An 18,579-nucleotide genomic window follows, 5' to 3' on the forward strand; every position below is an offset into this window, starting at 1 on the left:
AATTTTTCACTGAAATCGAATAAGGCAAAGAAAGAAAAGAAAAAATGTATAAAATTGGCTGGGTTTTTTTTTTTTTTACCTGTTTCGGGATATGCCGTGATCTTTTATTTGCAGGGTTAATAAAATTAAACATACAGCATAGCTATTTTATTTACACAGATGAATATGAAAGCAACCTGACAAATAACGCCATGTTTAATGGTGTTATTAAACATGACTGCTACCAATTCTTAAAAATACAGGTAAGGTTTCGTATGTGACATGGAAACTTTATTTTGATATTAAACTAGAAAAAGTTATCTCTACACAGTTTTAAAAGATACTACACACTATACATATACATATGATAAATTAAAACATATTTATAGAAAATGAAAGGTTTTGCTACACAGCCATTTAATTTAGCAATGGGAATGTCATAGATACTTATCATAAAACTAAATTCCACTCATTGGTGTATTGATGATAGCTAGTACAAACCAATCAAGCGTACCTTTGAATAGTCATCAGACAATGTTTCGAAGGTGACAACTGAAAAATAAAAAACAGTGGGGAAAAAACAATCAATTCTCAAGTTTTTAATAAAAAGGAAAACTTAATGCAAAGATTCTAACTCAACACAAAAATTATACACAATTGCTGGGTTTTCTTGTTTTTGCCCCTACGTAAAACGAGAGCAAAGCTGCCACGTTATGCTGCTCCCAAACACCAATGGAAAATTTAAAGCTTTCTAATTCCCCAGTACTGAGCAATTAGATATCCTGCAGAACTGAAGGCAATGAAATATAAATTCACAAAACATAATGACTTCTCAATTTTCACCCAATTTTTCTGAGATGTTCAAAATAAAGTAGGTATTACAGAACATTCACAAATGTTGCTTAGGAAAGGATAACACTCATTTACAGTGTATTGGGTAAACAAAAATAGAGTGAAAACAGTTGCTATTAGCAGCACATGGAGTCTATTGTGTGAAACAAGTTAGGAGGATACAATCCCATTCTTTTCCCTGATGGACAGCCTGGATGTTTCCAGTTCACTGCCCTCTGTGCTGGCCAGGGTTCTAAGCATGACCCACCGACCTTCCCGTCCAAAGCCCCCTTTTCAGGATGAGACACCACTCCCGTGACTGTCACATGACATGGGGAAGGGAGATTTATAATCACATGAGCCCTTTAAAAGCAGTTTTCTCCGCTGGCAGAGGGAGGAGCCAATGAGCTGCTGGGGTCTGCAGGCGGAGGGACCAGTGAGGAGGGAAGCCGGGCACCTCTGGAGGCAGAGCACGGCCCAGGAGGACGGCCGGTGGGAAACGGGACTCCAGTCCTACGACTGCAACAAACTGCATCCTGCCAGCTGGAAGCCCGGGGGCGGACTCCTTCCCGAGCCCCTAGACAGGAGTGGCACCAGGCCGGCCCCCGAGGCAGCCTGCGCACAGGACGCAGAGCCGGTGGGTTCGCCCACAGACCCGGGGCTCCTCAGTGGGTGTTCACGGCCATTTGTTACAACTGAGAAAACTAATGCACAACCCATTCCCGTTTCAACAGGCAGAAAAGATGCCAAACATCAAAAGCTAGTTTCATGAACTCAAGTTTAACCTTTTACTTACCTTCGGAATCTAAACACCTTTCAAACTTCAAGGATAACTGATAGGTGTCATAGCATCGAACCCGAGGTTTATACGTTCCTATAGAGAAATGAATGAGATGTAAACTCCACAGACACACCTCCCACTGTCAGCTCCCTGAGGTGTGCGGAGCACACCTGGGTCAGAGGCATCAGGGTTCACTGCACCACAGCAAAGGGAAAGAACTCAGACGCAACCCTCCCCAACATCCCCAGGGGAAAGAGCAAGGATGTAAGCAGCTCACAGGAAAAGTGAGACACATAATTCACAACCCTCACAGACAAGCTAACAAAGCAGATGACAACAATGAAATCGCTTTTATCCATCAGAATGGCTAATACGGTATTAAGAGCATATTAGCTCTTTATTATATAAGCCATAAAACTGTGTCTATTCTAAATATAAAACCGGAGGCTAGGAAACAACCATTCCCAAAGAACCAGAGAGACTGGCATGCGGATGCACAGAAGTTCTGTCAAATAACAAAGTGATTGAAAGGGGACAAAGGTGGATAGCGTTAAGCCAGCAAAATAATGTAATGGACAATACACAGGATATATGCACCAAAATCACAGCCAAAAATGGTTGGGTGGTAATGTTTTAAATTGTAACACATTAAATGTTCCCACAGTCATGGCTCTGATACCGATGAACACTGCTAATGTAAAACCTTAGTGACAGAAAAACATTCAGTATATGACACAGCAAATTATGTTGAAAGTGACCTTTCTAGGAACTCTCCTTCATTGTCGGTGGGAGTGTGACCTGATCTGACCACTTTGGCGAAAAGCCTGGCCCGTTCCTATCAAACCAAACACACCCCTCCCCTGGGACCTAGCAATGTCCCCTGAACACGAGCACAGAGCGCTGTGAGCAGCAGCCAGAACACAGGGCCTGGCCAGTGTCCACGGATGGGGATGGAAAAGGAAAATGTCTCTGCCTACAAGGAAATGCCACTTGGTAATTTAAAAAGGACAACATATTGACACTCATGACAACACATAAATCTCAAGTATGAAGCCCCAGCTGCATGGCCGCATTATATAAAGTTCTAGAGCAGCCTAACCTTGTCTGCAGTGAAGAAGAGAAGGCAGAGCGGTGGGTGCCTACGCAGGGGTGGGAGCAGGGCCGACCGTGAGGGACGTCAAGGAAGCTTCTGGGTGAAGGAATATTCTAGACCTTCAGAGCGGTTTTGGCTACACAGGTGTTGCATTGGTCAAAACGCATCCTAGTTCATATCTGTGCATGTCAACGTATGTAAATTTACGTTAAAAAGCCATAAGTAAATAGTGAACTGGGGTTAATGATATATACTCTGAGGCATGTAGGGGTGGAGTATACTAATATCTGCAATTTGCTCTGAAATGCCCTAAAAACTAGGATGGGTGCTGGGTGGACAGACAGACATGTAATGAAGCAAATACAGCAAACTACTGAAGAATCCAGGGAGTGGGTAAATGAAGGCTCACTGTACAACTTTTTCAATATTTCAAATCTTTTTTATAATGAAGTGATAGGGAAATTTAAAAAGTGACCTATGCCATCATATTTCCTGAGATAAAATGTACAAAAATCATAACCAAAAAGATGCTTACCAGTTGCTAAAATATATTGTCCATCTTTTGAAACCTTAATAGTGGTACAAACAGTAGGCATTTCAAAATCCTGAATAAGTTCAATTCTCCTCCGGACATCTACAAAGAGAGAACAGGAGCAGCTGGTCTGTTATGATCCTAAGAACAGTAAAAGGCTAAGGATTCGCTTTTATTTATTTATTTTTAATACTGTACAGCCCCCCTCAGTGCTCACAGCCCAAAGTAAGGAGGCCGGCAATGGTTTGAGGCTGCAACTTCCTCTGGCATGGTCCACTGTGAGAGGCCCGCAGGGAAGGGCCCCCAAAATCAAGACCATGCACTTATTAGCTTTTAGTTAGGTAAAACCAAATCCCACACTCACATCAACCACCAGAGATTTCTTAAGAAGAAGGAAGTGTGTCTGCTGCAGTGAGTGAGTGCAGGTGAGTGCGGCAGCAATAAATGAGTGCCAGGTTTCTCACGTGGACCGCCGGGATTCCTTTCCTCCTCACAGGAAGCCATGCCCAACAAGGAGGCAGCTGACAGGATACCGGTAATTGGTCTCACCCAGCCTGAGCGAACAAGCTTGAGGCAAAGGCCGGGAGACTGAGATTCCCTTCCACAGCAGAGCCGGGACCCTAAAGGGCCGGAGTCTCTGGCTGCAGAGGAAAGCAGTACTCACCCACATCTTTCTTCTGCAGCGCTCTCTTCTTCCTGTCAGAAAGCCACTAGAGAAAACAGAGTCTTTATTTAAAAACATATTTACTTGAATTGTTTTTCTGCCGGCAAAAATAACACATGCTCACATTTTTAAAAAATGTGAAACCTTACATGAATACATAACAGAAAGTAAAAATATCCTGTAATACTAACCCTACTGTTAACATATCCTCTGGATTTTTTTTCTTAAACATATTTACATATATTAGACAATAAAATTTTAGAACTAACTGTATCATATTTTAAACAAGGGAAAACTAATTCATCTAATCAATCTAAGAGAAACAGTAAGCTTCAAATATTATGGGTTATAACTAATACATGGAACTCGGTCTATTTAAGTGAAATTTTAAAAAACAAGCCATTAAGCCCTAGCCAATTTGGCTCAGTGGATAGAGTGTTGGCCTGGGGATTGAAAGGTCCCAGGTTCGATTCCTGTCAAGGGCAGATGCCCAGGTTGTGGGCTCAATCCCCAGGAAGGGGTGTGCAGCAGGCAGCCGATCAATGATTCTCTCTCATCATTGATGTTTCTATCCCTCTCTCCTTCTCCCTTCCCCGATACCTTTGGCTCATTAGCTCCCCCTCCAAACCCCAGAGTTCTCTCCTGATTCTTCCCTTCCTTCGCCTGACGCCTCCTCGCCACCAGCAAGTCCCATGAGCCTACCGCCCGCGTCCCACCAAGTCCTAGTGTCTCCTTTGCTACCATTCTAGCCCAAGCCACCCGCATCTCTCGGCTGGACACCCACACGTGACAATCCACGGGACCAACGGGCACACTTCTCGCCTGCCCTGCCCTGCCCCATCCCCACTGGTGCCCTCCCCGGCCATGGTAACTCGCTCACAGCAGCCCCATTTAAACCCAACAACGACTTCCAACAGCACGAAGAAACCTCTTCCTTTTCATCACCCCCGTTTCTGCTCGAATGTCACCCTGGGAGAGGCCCTCCCTGAAGGCCGCATCCCAAACGCCTGGCCCTCCACAGCCCGGCCCTGCACAGCCCTCCTCCCGCTCTCACAGCCCTCCTCCCGCGCTCACAGCCCTCCTCCCGCGCTCACAGCCCTCCTCCCGAGCTCACAGCCCTCCTCCCGCGCTCACAGCCCTCCTCCCGCGCTTACAGCCCTCCTCCCGCGCTCACAGCACCGGCCCCGTGGGGAGCTTCTCCTGCCTGCTCACTCGGCCCTTCCCCTGCAGGAGCCGCAGCGGCAGCGCACCTCTCCCCAGGCTCAGGCACTTCAGCAAACGTGGGGGGAACGAGATGAGCACGGCCACGGGTGGAGAATGGTGGAAGACAGGAGGCCTGTGACTGGATTCTAGAAGGAAGGCGGCGCTAGTCGCCGGCTCCAGGTCTTTCGGCGGGACACGGAGGAAGAGCTGTACTGACTCTGCTTCCCCAGGGCAGGACCCAGGCCAACAGCAAGCGGCGTCTATATAGATCGGCGGCCGCCAACCTTTCGGACCACCCGCTGGCGACCGCCGATCTAGATCTTTTTACTGATTTCAGAGAGGAAGGGAGGGAGGAAGAGAAAGAGAGAAGCATCCATGGTGAGAGAATCATGGGTGGCTGCCTCCTGTTGGCTCCTACTTTGGGGATGGAGCCCGTCACCCGGGGCTGTGCCCTGACCCGAATGGAACCATGACCTCCTGGTTCATAGGTCGGCGCTCCACCACAGGGCCACGCTAGCTGGGCTAAGGCAGAGTGGTTTTAAAACCACTCTCCAGCCGAAACCGGTTTGGCTCAGTGGATAGAGCGTCGGCTTGGGGACTGAAAGGTCGGGGGTTCGATTCCGGTCGGGGGCATGTACCTTGGTTGCGGGCATATCCCCAGTAGGGGGTGTGCAAGAGGCAGCTGATCGATGACTCTCTCATCGATGCTTCTAACTATCTCTCTCCCTTCCTCTCTGTACAAAATCAATAAAATATATTTTTAAAAAGTAATAAAAAAAAATAAATAAATAAAATAAAACCGCTCTCCAACAAGTAATATGCAGGTGTGAATGTGCTTCTGCAAAACGTCTCCTCTCACTGGAGGTGCCTGGACAGAAACCCGACCATCGCTGACAAGGAAGAAAGGCCGAACTTCAGAGGCTCCGCGGTGGCCCGGGAGTGGCCTCACTGGATCTGCCGCACAGCTCACCCAGGGGGTCGGGAGAGGAGCACTGATTTTCCCAGCCCCTCCCCACCCTCCGCCCTGAGATGCCAGGACATCACTGCTGCCGGCAGGTTCCAAAAGCCCAGCCCTGGCGCGGCCCAGGGTCTGTAGCTCCTTCTTTGTGAATTCCGAGTGTTAAACAACGTTTTTACATTATTACCAGCACTTTAAAGAACAGTTATGGCCTTTTAATGACTATCCTGCCTTTCCCAGCGCTTTGAAGGCAAATTCTCAATATTTCAACATTCAGTGGAGACGGGAAAGTTCTCAAACGAATGCCCAGTGTTGCAGAACACTCTCACACATACATTTCCCTATGCATCGGCCTGTGAACCAGGAGGTCGGGGCACATGTCCGGGGGGCGGGCTCGATCCTGTGGGGGCGGGGAGGGGGTGCGTGCAGGAGGCAGCCCACAAAGGATTCTCTCTCATCACTGATACTTCTCTCCCTCCCCGCCTTCTCCCTAAAATCAATAGAAAATATATCTGAACGGGCGTTCAAATGAGGGAGATACCTGTCAGCCAACCCGTCACCTCTCCTGGTGTGACAGCGGCTGGGAACGGCCACAGGAGCGCGAGGGACGCTCCTCCGTCCCGGAGACCCTGACAAACGCGCCCGCAGAGCTCCCTGACCGGCCGCCCTCCGTCCCCTCCACCGGCGCCCACAGCTCCCGGGCCGGCCCGGCTCCGGCCCCCGGACCTGCCGGGCGGGGCCGGTGAGGGCTCAGCCCCGAGGACACTCACCTCGGGGAGGGACTTGCCGCAGCTCAGGCTGTAGATCTTCACCTCGTTGAGGCTGGAGACCTGCATGGCGGCACGAGAGCCCCGTGGGCGCCGCTGTCCCCGCGGCGCACGCGAGCCTCGCCTCCCGGGGCTTCCGCGGCGGCGCGCGCGCGGTGATGACGCACTTCCGGCGCCGGAAGCGCCCGTTCCCGGAAGCGGGGAAGCGGTGGCCTCGGGGCAGCGGGGCTGCCTGCGGCCCTGGTCGGGGAGGGTCGGAGCCGCCCTCCGTCCCCGCGGCGTCCTGGGCGGCCGGGAGCCCTCGGGGCCGCGGTCCCGGGCGGGGAGGCGGGCGGTGCGGGCGGACCCCAGGCCTTGCGGGCGCGGTGGAGGAAATTCGGGAACGGGAGTGTGTTTTCTCCGCGCTGTGTCTGCAGCGTTACATTACAAATAAACGCTCCTTCACATCGTGTGTTAAAGGTGTTTTGTGCCCGGCCGGTGGTTTGAGCGGCGGCCCAGGACCCAGGAGGTCAGCGGTCGATCCCCGGTCAGGGCTCAGGCCCGGATGGCGGGCTCCATCCCCAGGAGGGGCGTGCAGGAGGCAGCCCATCAAAGATCCTTCCTCATCGTGGGTGTTTCTATCTGCCCTTCTGTCTTCTTTGCTCAGGAAGGAAGGAAAGAGGGAGAAAATAAATGTAATTTTAAAAAATATGTTATTTGGTCTGGATTTGTTTGACACTCGTCCACTAAGGAAGGAAATTTAAAAGTAAAATAGTAAAAGAAGGGGTGAAGAATAGCGGATTTAAAGCTGATGTCCTTGCAGATGGGCGTGTGGCCATAACGACAGACACAGCCCCTTCCACGCCCTTGTTTTTTGTTTTTTTAAAAATATATCTTATCGATTTTTTACAGAGAGGAAGGGAGAGAGATAGAGAGCTAGAAACATCGATGAGAGATAAACATCTACCAGCTGCCTCTTGCACACCCCCTACCGGGGATGTGCCCGCAACTCGGGTACATGCCCTTGACCGGAATCGAACCTGGGACCTTTCAATCCGCAGACCGACGCTCTACCACTGAGCCAAACCAGTTTCGGCCCACGCCCTTGGTTTTAGGAAAGTTCACACATTTGGTTGATCTTCTGTTGGTAGAGAACCGCGTTGGTTGTTGCCCAGGACTTGAGAATCTGGGCTTAGATGAAAGCTGGAGGAGAAAGTCAAAGGGGTCCTTTTGAAATTGGAACATAATACTTCCCTTAACATAGTGGTTCTCAACCTTCCTAACGCCGCAAACTTTAATCCAGCTCCTCATGCTGTGGTGACCCCCAACCATACAGTTATCTTCGTTGCTACATCATCACTGTAATTCTGCTGCTGTTATGAATCGTAATGTGAATATCTGTGTTTTCCGATGGTCTTGGGTGACCTGGCTAGTGGTTCTCAACCTGCGGGTCTGACATTAGAAAGGTTGAGAACCGCTGCTGTAGAACCTCTGTATGGTTGGGATCACCACAGCATGAGGAGCTGGATTAAAGGGTCGTGGCGTTAGGAAGGTTGAGAACCGATGCCTTAACGGGTAACCACGGTGGGTCATTTTGAGCACAGGCTGTACCCGTGCCTGGCAGGGAAGGCAATCTGGGCTTGGCCATTTTGTTTTTATTGTAACTGATAGGCAGGACTGGCCTCCTTCGTGGGGAGGCAGTGTGGTGCCCAGAGAAAGATGGCATGGCAGGCTTCAGAGTGGCAATAGAACAGGTCCTTTAAGCAAGTCAAAACATGCAGGGTAACTCAAGAAATCTCAACTGCTGCCAAAACCGGTTTGGCTCAGTGAATAGAGCGTCGGCCTGGGGACTAAAAGGTCCCAGGTTGGATTCCGGTCAAGGGCATGTACGTTGGTTGCGGGCACATCCAGAGGCAGCTGGTCAATGAATCTCTCTCATCGATGTTTCTAACTCTCTATCCCTCTCTCTTCCTCTCTAAAAAATCAATAAAATATATTAAAAAAAAAATCTCAACTAACTTTATGCACAATAACATTCCTTCTGTTGTTTTCAAGGATGAATTGTAAATGCCCACCAACTGCAAAATAGTATCTGTCACTTATTGTTATGTATTAGATGTAAGACACATAAATAGATCCCGCTCCTAACTTTAATTATGAAGGGTCCCAGTCCATTTCACGCTATTTTATTCAACTCTATTTCCCGCTGACCCCTGGGCTTGCCTTGCGCCTTGCTAGCCTCCGTGGCGGCATTCTGATTTGGAATCTCTCCCTGTGCTAATCTGGCTCTGCAGCACCTTCCCCTTCTCCTTGTATCCAGATCCTGCCCGCTCATCAGAACTCGCCTATCTGCTCCTCCTCCTGTGCTTTCACTGCCGCATAAATACCTTGTACTGCAATTATGTCTTTTTTGATAGATTTTTATTATCGAAATGTAAGGAGCACATCCTACAAGCACAGTGATACTGAACCTGGCTGTGATACTCTCCCCAATATCTGTGCTCGGACCCCTGGTTTCCTTAGTCACCGCAGCCTCCCACGGCTAATGACAACGTCCTTGTTAAAGGGCCCACAAGGCTCCACTCTTTCTTAAAAGAGAGCGGGGGTGGGGGTGGGGGGTGGGGGCGGGGGAGGGGGAGGGGGCGGGGGCGGGGTGGGGGTGGGCTCCTTTGGACACTTCCTTCACGCTGCTGTGTTTTCTCCCTCTTGATTCTTTCTAAGGAAAAGTTTGTAACATTTAAAAGTTTAATGTCTTCAACTCTGATGTATCCCACAACTTGACGATCCACACATGACCCCTCCTTCGGGTTTCAGCTACACCCTCCACTCCCTCATTCTGGGGTTATTTTGAATGACATTGAAACAAACCTGTGGCCGCCATCTTTGTGGGTTGTAACGTGCTTTTCCGGCCACCCCGTCCATCTAGACTCGGCGACAGGACTCGGCGGGTTCCCTGGGGCAGACCCAGTGCCCGGCGTGGGGCCCACTTTCGGTAAATATTTCTTGTAAAAACGAATCCATTCACTGCTCCTCATCTGAAGTCCCAGTTCTTTTCCTACACACTTTGGCCTCTGGTCATGAAAATGGTGTTTCTGTGCCAGACGCTTGTTTTCTCCGACAGGTCCATGTACACATCGTGTCTCTCCAACAAGAAATGCCATCGCTGGCCCTGGCCGGTGTGGCTCAGTGGATAGAGCGATGGCCCGAGGCCTGAAGGGTCCTGGGTTTCATTCCGGTCAAGGGCACGTGCCTCGGTTGCAGGCTGGATTCCCAGCCGTGGTCACGGCATGCGGAAGGCAGCCAACCAGTGTCTCTCTCACACTGATGTTTCTCACTGTGTCTCTCCACCTCCCTTCCACTCTCTCTGAAAGTCAATGGGCAAATATCCTCAGGCGAGGATTCACCAGAAACCTAGGACAAATGTCATCCTCAGAGCCAGGAGCCGCACACGAGGGACCACAATGTTCTCTGGGAGACAAACAAGGTCTTCAGCGCCAGAGCCGCTCTTCCCACAGTCACCGGCCGAGGGCTGCAGTCCAGGATTGCCCTTCACCGGGAGAGGACAGTGCGGCTTCGCTGGTGTTTCTAGCCTCCTCTCCCGCACAAGCACTCAGTCCCGGGCTGCGGTGAGCTTGATGTGACGCCTTATTTGATGCCCTGGCGTGGAGTTCAGAGCACAGGCTCCAGAGCCACAGCGCCTGGTACAAACCCTGGCCCCGACAGCACCTGGGTCGAGCGAGTTAACCCGGTCGCTCCCTCCCTCGGGGTCCTCATCGGTACCTCCAAGGCTGTCCTGAAGGTAATGAATACAGGCCATAGACCCCTGAGTCCAAGACATCTGTGTTTAACATCCCTGAAATGGTGATGTGGTTTGCGTGTCAGGTGTGTTGCATTGACAGTATTTTTCCCCTCCAGTGGCATGTGGGTAACGGTGCCACTTCAAGTTAATGAATGGGTTTTGAGATTCAATGAAATATGTGCCTGTGAAGCACAGGGCCTGACATAGTTGACACTATGTGAGTGTTATTTATTATTCACGCCTGGGAATCAAAACATTGAGAATTGTTTAAGAAAAAAACAGGGAGGTTAGAGATCAACTAAAGGACTTGTCTGCATGCACATTAGCATGACCCATGGACACAGACACTGGAGCGGTGGGGGCTTGCCCTCAGGGGCGGGAGTGGCCAGCGGGGGGAGGGGGGCAGGGGGATCAATCGGGAGAAAGGAGACATATGTAATACTTTAAACAAACAAACAAATCCATAATCAGGAAAAGAAAAGTTATGCTGCAGGTTCTATTTAACCTTAAATGTGCCATTATTAGTGCCATTCCAGAAGCCCCTTCCCTCTCCCCCTCTCCCCTCCCCCTCTCCTTCCTCTGTCCCCACATCCTCCTCTTTGCCCTCTTCTGTGGATCATCCCACACCCACCAGGTGGTTACAGTCACAGGCTCTGGCCACCCTCAAAGGAAAGGGAATTCCCAGGAGGCTGTGGCGAGGCTCCCAGAATCCTCAGGAAGGCCAGGACGCAGCTCAGAGACCGAAGGGGGCGAGGAGGCTGGGCCCTGCCTGCCTCCACCCGGCAGGACCCACTGAACCCGACTCCACCGATCGCCGCCCCGGACACGGGACATTCCCGCAGCCACCGCCCAGGGCCCCGGCTCCCCTCCCTGCTGTGGCCAGCTCCCCCCTCAGCCCTCAGACACCCTGCTCGGTGCCCAGTGCGCACACCTTCCAGCCCACACTCCCTCCTGCCGGGGAGAGCCGGCCGCGCAGCCTGCTGGCCCTGGCCCGGAGCGCCGTGCGGGGCGCAGCCACGGTGCTCTCTGTTCCGGCCTCGGGCCTCTGCACGTGCTGTTCTTTCTGCCTGGCCGGCTCTGCCTTCAGCGTTCCCGGGGCGGCTACTCCGTGCCTGCCCGAGCCCAGTGCAAACGTCCCTCCGGCCGAGTGCCGGCTCTGACCCTCAGCGGCTGCCCTCCTCCCAGCACCTCCTCACACCAGCCAAACACCAACTGGGCCTGGTGCCAGGCCTCATGCATATGAGGAACAAAAGGCTGCCTGGGCCCTGGCCGGTGTGGCTCAGTGGATAGCGCGTCGGCCTTCAGACCGAAGGGTCCCGGGTTCAATTCCGGTCAAGGGCATGTACCTTGGTTGCAGGCGCCATCCCCAGTGGGGGGTGTGCAAGAGGCAGCTGATGGATGATTCTCTCTCATCGATGTTTCTAACTCTCTCTCCCTTCCTCTTTGTAAAAAAATCAATAAAATATATTTTTAAAAAAGAACAACCAAAGAGAAGCTGCTTTAAAAAAAGAAATGAATAAAATAAGGCTCCCTGGGACACAGCCCCCAGCCAGGGAGCTCTGGGTGGGAGAGCTCGGCCAGGGACGCTGCGCAAAGACGAGCCGAAAGGTTGGCTGGACTTGACCATGAAGACCCTCTCCAGGGCCCGGGCCCCAAACCAGGCGCAGGGAACACCCCCCGCCCAGCCGAGGACCGTGGGCTGCCGCCCCTGCCCGTGTCCTCCTTCGCCCCCCCCTCGCACCCGTGTCCGTGACATGCAGGACAGGGCGCGGGCACGCCCAGGGCGCTGGGGAGGAGATGGCTGGCGTGCTGATGGACGGAGCGCCGGGAACGAGAGCGGCCGTGGACCGGGAGCGAGCTCAGGCTACTCAGACCACACACGGCGGCGAGGGGACCGCTGTTCTTCAGGACAGAGCTGCTGGCGACATGGCAGCCACAGCCCGGAGCGCGCGTGCCCTGGCCTCAGCGGGCCCGCCCAGGCCGTTTGTTGACTGTTTTCAGAACCGAGGCGCTCGGCTGGCTATAATGCCAGCGAATGTTCTACCTCCCCGAGAGCAGTTAGCGATCGGGGGAAAACAGAAAACAAAGCCTGACCCTGGAGGAAAGCACCTGGCTTCACGGATGACTGGCTGGGCCCTCCAGGCTCTAGGGCTGCCTGCTCCGCAGACACAGAGGCAGCAGCGAGGGAGGGACACGCAGAGGACACGCAGTGGACACGCAGCCCCCCGGCCCCGCGTCAGAAAGGACTCACATTTGGGTTAACATCCTGCTGTCGCCATCTGGAAGTTGTTGTTGTTTTAAATATATTTCTATTAATGTCAGAGAGGAAGGGAGAAGGAGAGGGAATCATAGATGGGCTGCTTCCTGCACACCTCACACTGGGGATTGAGTCCCCACCCAGGCCTGTGCCCTGACCAGGAATCGAATTGTGACCTCCTGGTTCATAGGTTGACACTCAACCACTGAGCCACACCGGCCAGGCTTACTAGTCTTTGAATGAGGGCTGTGCATTAGGTGGCCAGCCTCGTGTGGAGGCCATGAGGGGCAAGCTGAGGAGGGCTGGCGAGGCTCTCGGGAGGAGGAAGTGAGGGACCAGCAGGAAGCGCAACAATTAGTAGTCTTCATCAAAATTAGAAACTTCTGATCACCCAAAAAAGCAGTTAAGAAAACAAGGAAACAAAATACAGCCTGGGGGCCAATATTCACACAACATGTCTGGCAAAGGACTGGCAAGCCAGGAAATAGAAAACTCTTGCCACTCGGTCATGAATAAGACAATCCAATAAAAATGCGTTCGAGTGTCAGTGACCAATAAACACGTGGGAGTGCACTCCATGTAATTAGTCCTCAGGGAAACGCAAAGTAAAACCACCACGTATTATCTCTCTCACACACACACACACACACACACCCAAATGAGTGGCTGACGTCCCAACAACACCCAGGATTCATGAGGAGGGGCAGGCACTTCCACACAGGCCGCGGTGTGTGAAGGAGTGCGGTCTCTTGGGAAAACCATTTTAAACCATCCACAGGGGCTGGACGGACAGAACCGGAAGGCCCAGCCATTTCATTTCTAGGTCCAGAGTCAACAGCGATGTGCCATGCGTTCAACCAAAGACCCAGACGAGCCTGTTCCCATCAGCACCCATCCGAACGCACCGCGGTCCCCGGCAGGAACACGGTGCACAGGGAAGTGCGTGCAGCAGCCCGACCGGTGTGGCTGGCTCCGTGGCGGAGCGTGGACTTAAAACCAGGAAGTCCTGCAGATCCCCAGTCAGGGCCCAGGCCGGGCGTGGGCTCCATTCCCAGGCGGGGTCGTGCGGGAGGCAGCTGATCGATGACTCTCTCTCATCACTGATGTTTCTCTCTCACTCCCCCTCGCCCATCCTCTCTGAGATCAATAAAAATATATATATATTAAAAATGAGTGAAGCAGATCTCTGCACACTGAGGAGGGGAAGTCCCACCTACGCACGCCTCCCCCGACTAAGCCCGCTGTTTCCCGCCGCCACGCACTGTTCCCACCTCCTGTCCCCACTCCCTGCGCTCCTCAGGCCTCTGGGTCTTTCTGAACTTTCATCCTGGCCGTCCTCTGAGGCAAGAAGAGAAAGGCGCAGCGGGGACGGGTGTGGCGATGACTCACGGCCGGTGAACTAGAAGGGACAGGCGGTGTCACTCCTCTTTCCGTGGGAGGCAGAGCCATCTGCAGAACGCGGGCTCAGGCCCAGGGGGGGACCCCGCGGAGCAGGGGTGCTGGGCCGCCTCTCTGCTGCTGTCTCCCGGCCGCAGGAAGGACCGGGAGCAGAGCAGCCCCGGCCTGGCGCCCGGTAAAAAACATGGGAACGGGCCAGGGAGCACGGCAGACGGGCCTCCGGAGAAGGAGGCGTGCGGGGCCCGCTGGGACGGCTCAGCGCCAGGACGGAGGTGAAGACACAGCTGATCTAGGTGAGGGTTCTGCTGAAACAGGGCGGTGTGTGTGTGCGTGTGCGTGTGTGTGTGTGTGTGCGTGTGTGTGTGTGTGTGTGCGTGCGTGTGTGTGTGTGTGTGGAAAGAGTAGGCACCCGGGAACCAAAGGTGCTGAGCGGGAAGTCAGACGGTCCGGTCTGGCAGGAAAAGAGGCCAGATCAGGAGGAGGCAACAACAGAGAGCAGAGGCGTGTGTGCCTCTGTGTGTGTGTGTGTGTGCACGTCATGCCTGTGTGCATGCGCGTGCCTGTGTGCATGTGTGTGCGTGTGTGTGTGTGTGTGCTCGCTTGTGCGTGTGCACACGCAGTGGGACTGGGCGTGCGTGGGAAGGCCAGCGCTGTGGGGAGAGTGGGCTGGCAGTATTGACGCCTTCCCAGGTGGGGCAGTTTCAGGTGATGACAGCGAGGGTGCGGCCGCAGGAGTGGGCAGCTGGCAGGACGGGCAGGGCGGCCCCCGCGGAGGAGATGCAGGTGCTCAGAGGTGGGCGGCTGTTGTCAGGGACTCGCTCTGGGGCGGGAGAGGAGGGCTCCCAGGTCAGACGCCCGGCTGCACTGTGAAAGGGTTGTGACCAGATGATGCCTTTCACTCGTTCGTTCATTCACTCATTCATGAAGTGCTGATTGTCGGCTAGCCTGACTATTGGGGAGCCCGGCAGACACGGCCTTTCCTGATGGGTCTTGTCATCTTCCAAGCCCTGCCACCAAGGACACGCCTCTGCCTTCTCATCCTGCCCAGGAGGGCAGCGGGCAGCGGGCAGCAGGGAAGCTGGGTGTCCGGAGCCTCGGGGCCGGCTTCTCCAGCCGTTTCCTCGGGGTCCTCGGTGGGGGGGCCGGGCTCGGCCCCGGAGACGGCTCCAGGGAGCCCGGGGGTTCGGGATCGGGGTGAGGGCACAGAGGACTCTGGGAAGAACAGAGTGAGCGGCGGACGGGGAGCAGAGTGACCTGGAAGTGCCTCTCCACACTCAGGAGCTCCCGCTCGGGGTCATGCCCCAGCCCCGAGGGCACTCGGAGGTGCCCCTGGCTCTGCATGGCGCTGCGTACCGGCTGCTCCTGCTCCCGGCCAGCCCATCACGCAGCTGGCAGGACACGCACGCCGCTCCTGGCGGCTCTGGGTGGGGAGATCCCTGCTCCTGGAGGCTTTCTTATGCAAATTCCCCATGCGCCTGGTGCTCGGTTTCCATGGAAAACCAATGCTGTGCTAGAGGATGCCCTGGGCCCATCCCACCTGAGTCCACCTGACAGCTGTCCTCCTGCCATGCCGGTGCACGGGGAGGGGCAGGGGCGGCGTCCGGCGGCTCTGAAAGGAGCCTTCACACCCCCGGAAGGAAAGGCTGGGCGGGACACCCACGCTGTGCCCCCGCCCAGCTGGGCGAAGGGTGTGGGCTGTCCCCTGAGCTGGCAGCAGGCACCTGGAGGAGGGGAGGAGGAGGAGGAGGACAGGATGGGCCACATCCCCAGCACTGTCGCCTGTGCTCGCCTGCCCCTGCCTGCAGACTCCGTCCTGCTGGCTGACCCCGCTGGGCCCACAGCCTGATGACCCAGAGCCCCTGGTCTCTCAGCAGAGCCGTCCCAGCCCCCAGCCATCCACACAGGGGCTCCCCAAAAATGCTGGCTGCATGGGGCTGAGGTCAACACAGAGGTCAAGCATTCGGAGAGCCTGACGCGCGCGACCTCTGACGTCAGCCGTCAGCCGGCACAGCGTGGCTCTCAGAACTGAGTTTCAGCCGCGCTTATCAGCTGTGCCTGCGCCCAGGATGTATTATTCATGGCAGCGAACAATGCGTGTTTATCAAATAATTAACTGTCTGGTTGCTCCTTGCATTCAATACCATAACATTTATCAGGTTGGGAATTCCCTTCTTAAACAAACACGGACTGGCACCGGCCCGGCTCTGTGGTGGGCGGTGGCTCCCCGGAGGGGGAGGCGTGGGCCCTGCCCGCTAAGCGATGCCCTGCCCACGGCGGGGACAGAGAGTGACCCCGGACCACAGCCGCGGGCACCGAAAGCTGGTGGGGGGATGGGAGACGCCAGGTGAGTGGCCATTCAAACGAGGATGGGGGGGGGGGGCGGTTTCCAAGGCCGCTCATGCTTGCCCGGCTGCGGTGGCTCATTGGACTGAACATCATCCCATGGACCAAGAGGTCCCAGGTTCGATTCCCGGTCAGGGGTGAACAGGAGGCAGCCGATCAATGGCTCTCATCGTTGATGTTTCTCTCTCCCTTCCTCTATGAAATCAGTAAAAAAAAAAATAGTAAAAATTAAAAAATGAAAGGACAGGTCATGCCTGAGCTGACTTTGTTTTAGGTTAGCTCGTTAGTGGCCCAGATGGTACCTGTGGCTGCTTCCTTTTTGTGAAGCAGCTACATGGAGACTTGATTCCCATACTAGACAACTCACCCATCCAGCTGTACCACCCACTGGGCATTCTGCCAGCCGGCAAAGGAGGTTTTCCCGTGTGAGGGGTAATTCCAAAATTACGGAAACGTTGTAAGAGTGTTCACAGACAGAGACAAGCAGGTACATGGTGTGGTGACATAGTTACAAAGACATGTTGTTATTTTGAACCGTCTCAGGGTACGGTGAAGACACCCTGTCCCCTTACCGGCCCCTCGTCCAGCCCTGGCACCGCCCGGTCTCCGGGAGCTGGGTCCGGCGCGTGGACAATGGAGCCTGGAAGGTCCGGTGCCATAGCCTCCGGGCCTCTGGGCGGAGATCAAGCATAACATCGGCTCTTACCAGTGTGGTGTCTGGTACGTCCTTTCCCCAAGGACAGCATGGTGAGTGGGTTTCTGAAGTTAGGGGTGGAGTGGGAGCTTGCTCTGTCCACTCCACACACCGGCCCGGTATTGCAGCCCCTCCTGGGTGATGCAACCCCTTCCGGGGGAGACGGAAACGAAGTCAAGGTGTGGGCTGCTGAGGAGTCTCCGAGCTGCTGGTAACGCATTGCTTCCGGGCTCCCTCCAGCAACAGAGCGAGGAAATTATCTATCTCTCATCTATCTATCATTTATCCATCCATCCACCTTAAATCTAGTTCATTACTAATACCTCTAGTTCCATTCCAGCAACCCAGGGTTCATTCTGGTTTTCTCCTTTTCTTTTTTTTTCTGAATAAATACATTTTTATTAATTTCAGAGAGGAAGGGAGAGGAATAGAAAGATAGAAGCACCAATGATGAAAGAGAATCATGGGTCGGCTGCCTCCTGCATGCCCCCTATGGGGGATGGAGCCCACAACCTGGGCATGTGCCCTTGACCGTGATTGAACCTGAGACCACAGGCCAGGGCTCTATCCACTGAGCCACACCAGCCAGGGCCTCCCATGCTATTCCCTACCAGCCTCAGAGCAGGCGGAAGGCGGGCCCTCTCGGGGGGGATGGGCAAGGTAAAGCAGATCACCATGGCCTCCCGTCAAAGCCTAATCTGTTCCTGCCACACCGGACGGCCTCGCAAGGGACAATCCCACTGACAGGCACCTCCTCTAGGGAGCTGTCCCTCCAGAACCCCCTCCCCAGGCTCTTCCCAGCGGAGCCTGGAACTCACCTGAGCCGCTGAGGGCAGAGCATCCCCGGGCCAGGCCGTGTCCGTGAAGCAAGCGCTGGCCAGGTCCAAAAGGAGCCACGGGGAGAGGCCGAGAATGAGCCCACCAGCCGGGCCAGCCTCGTCCTTCTGGTTCCCAAACCTGACAGGACTGCTCGGTCCTGCTCACATGCCAGCCGGCTCGGAGCGCAACCACTGCCGACGGCAGAGCCATATCTGGCCTCTCTGGCCAGAGCCTGGTTCATCGCAAGCAGACGTGAGCCAGGCCGGGGCACTTCCTGCTGCCTTTCTGTCTCGGAAGAAAGCCTTCTCCGGACCGGTCCTCGGCTGTGCGGGCAGCACTTTTCCTAACCGGGGTTTGGGCATCAGCGACAGCCCTTCTAAGGCACCAGAGCTCATTCCCGCTTTCTCCTGTAGCTGCAGACTCGGTTTTGGAAGTGGGGGGATGGGTGGGACGTGAGGGGGGTTGAAAATGGTTGTTAAGTG

At 54.2% G+C, this 18,579-nt stretch overlaps 1 protein-coding gene across 1 annotated transcript in view; it reads right to left on the reverse strand.

The window, feature by feature from the left end:
- Nucleotides 1-6,963, reverse strand: part of NOL10 (nucleolar protein 10) — a 53,906-nt gene extending 46,943 nt beyond the window's left edge. Inside the window, exons 1-5 of the mRNA XM_084900085.1 lie at nucleotides 6,812-6,963; nucleotides 3,881-3,926; nucleotides 3,220-3,318; nucleotides 1,607-1,684; nucleotides 494-531 (exon numbers count right to left, since the gene is read on the reverse strand). Of these exons, the coding sequence (XP_084756211.1) occupies nucleotides 494-531; nucleotides 1,607-1,684; nucleotides 3,220-3,318; nucleotides 3,881-3,926; nucleotides 6,812-6,877 (327 nt within the window). The 5' untranslated portion in view covers nucleotides 6,878-6,963. The remainder of the gene's footprint in view (nucleotides 1-493; nucleotides 532-1,606; nucleotides 1,685-3,219; nucleotides 3,319-3,880; nucleotides 3,927-6,811) is intronic.
- Between the last annotated feature and the right edge of the window lie 11,616 nt (nucleotides 6,964-18,579).

The sequence above is a fragment of the Pipistrellus hanaki genome (genome assembly GCF_964339955.1).
Source record: "Pipistrellus hanaki genome assembly, chromosome: 12".
Taxonomy (NCBI): Eukaryota; Metazoa; Chordata; class Mammalia; order Chiroptera; family Vespertilionidae; genus Pipistrellus; species Pipistrellus hanaki.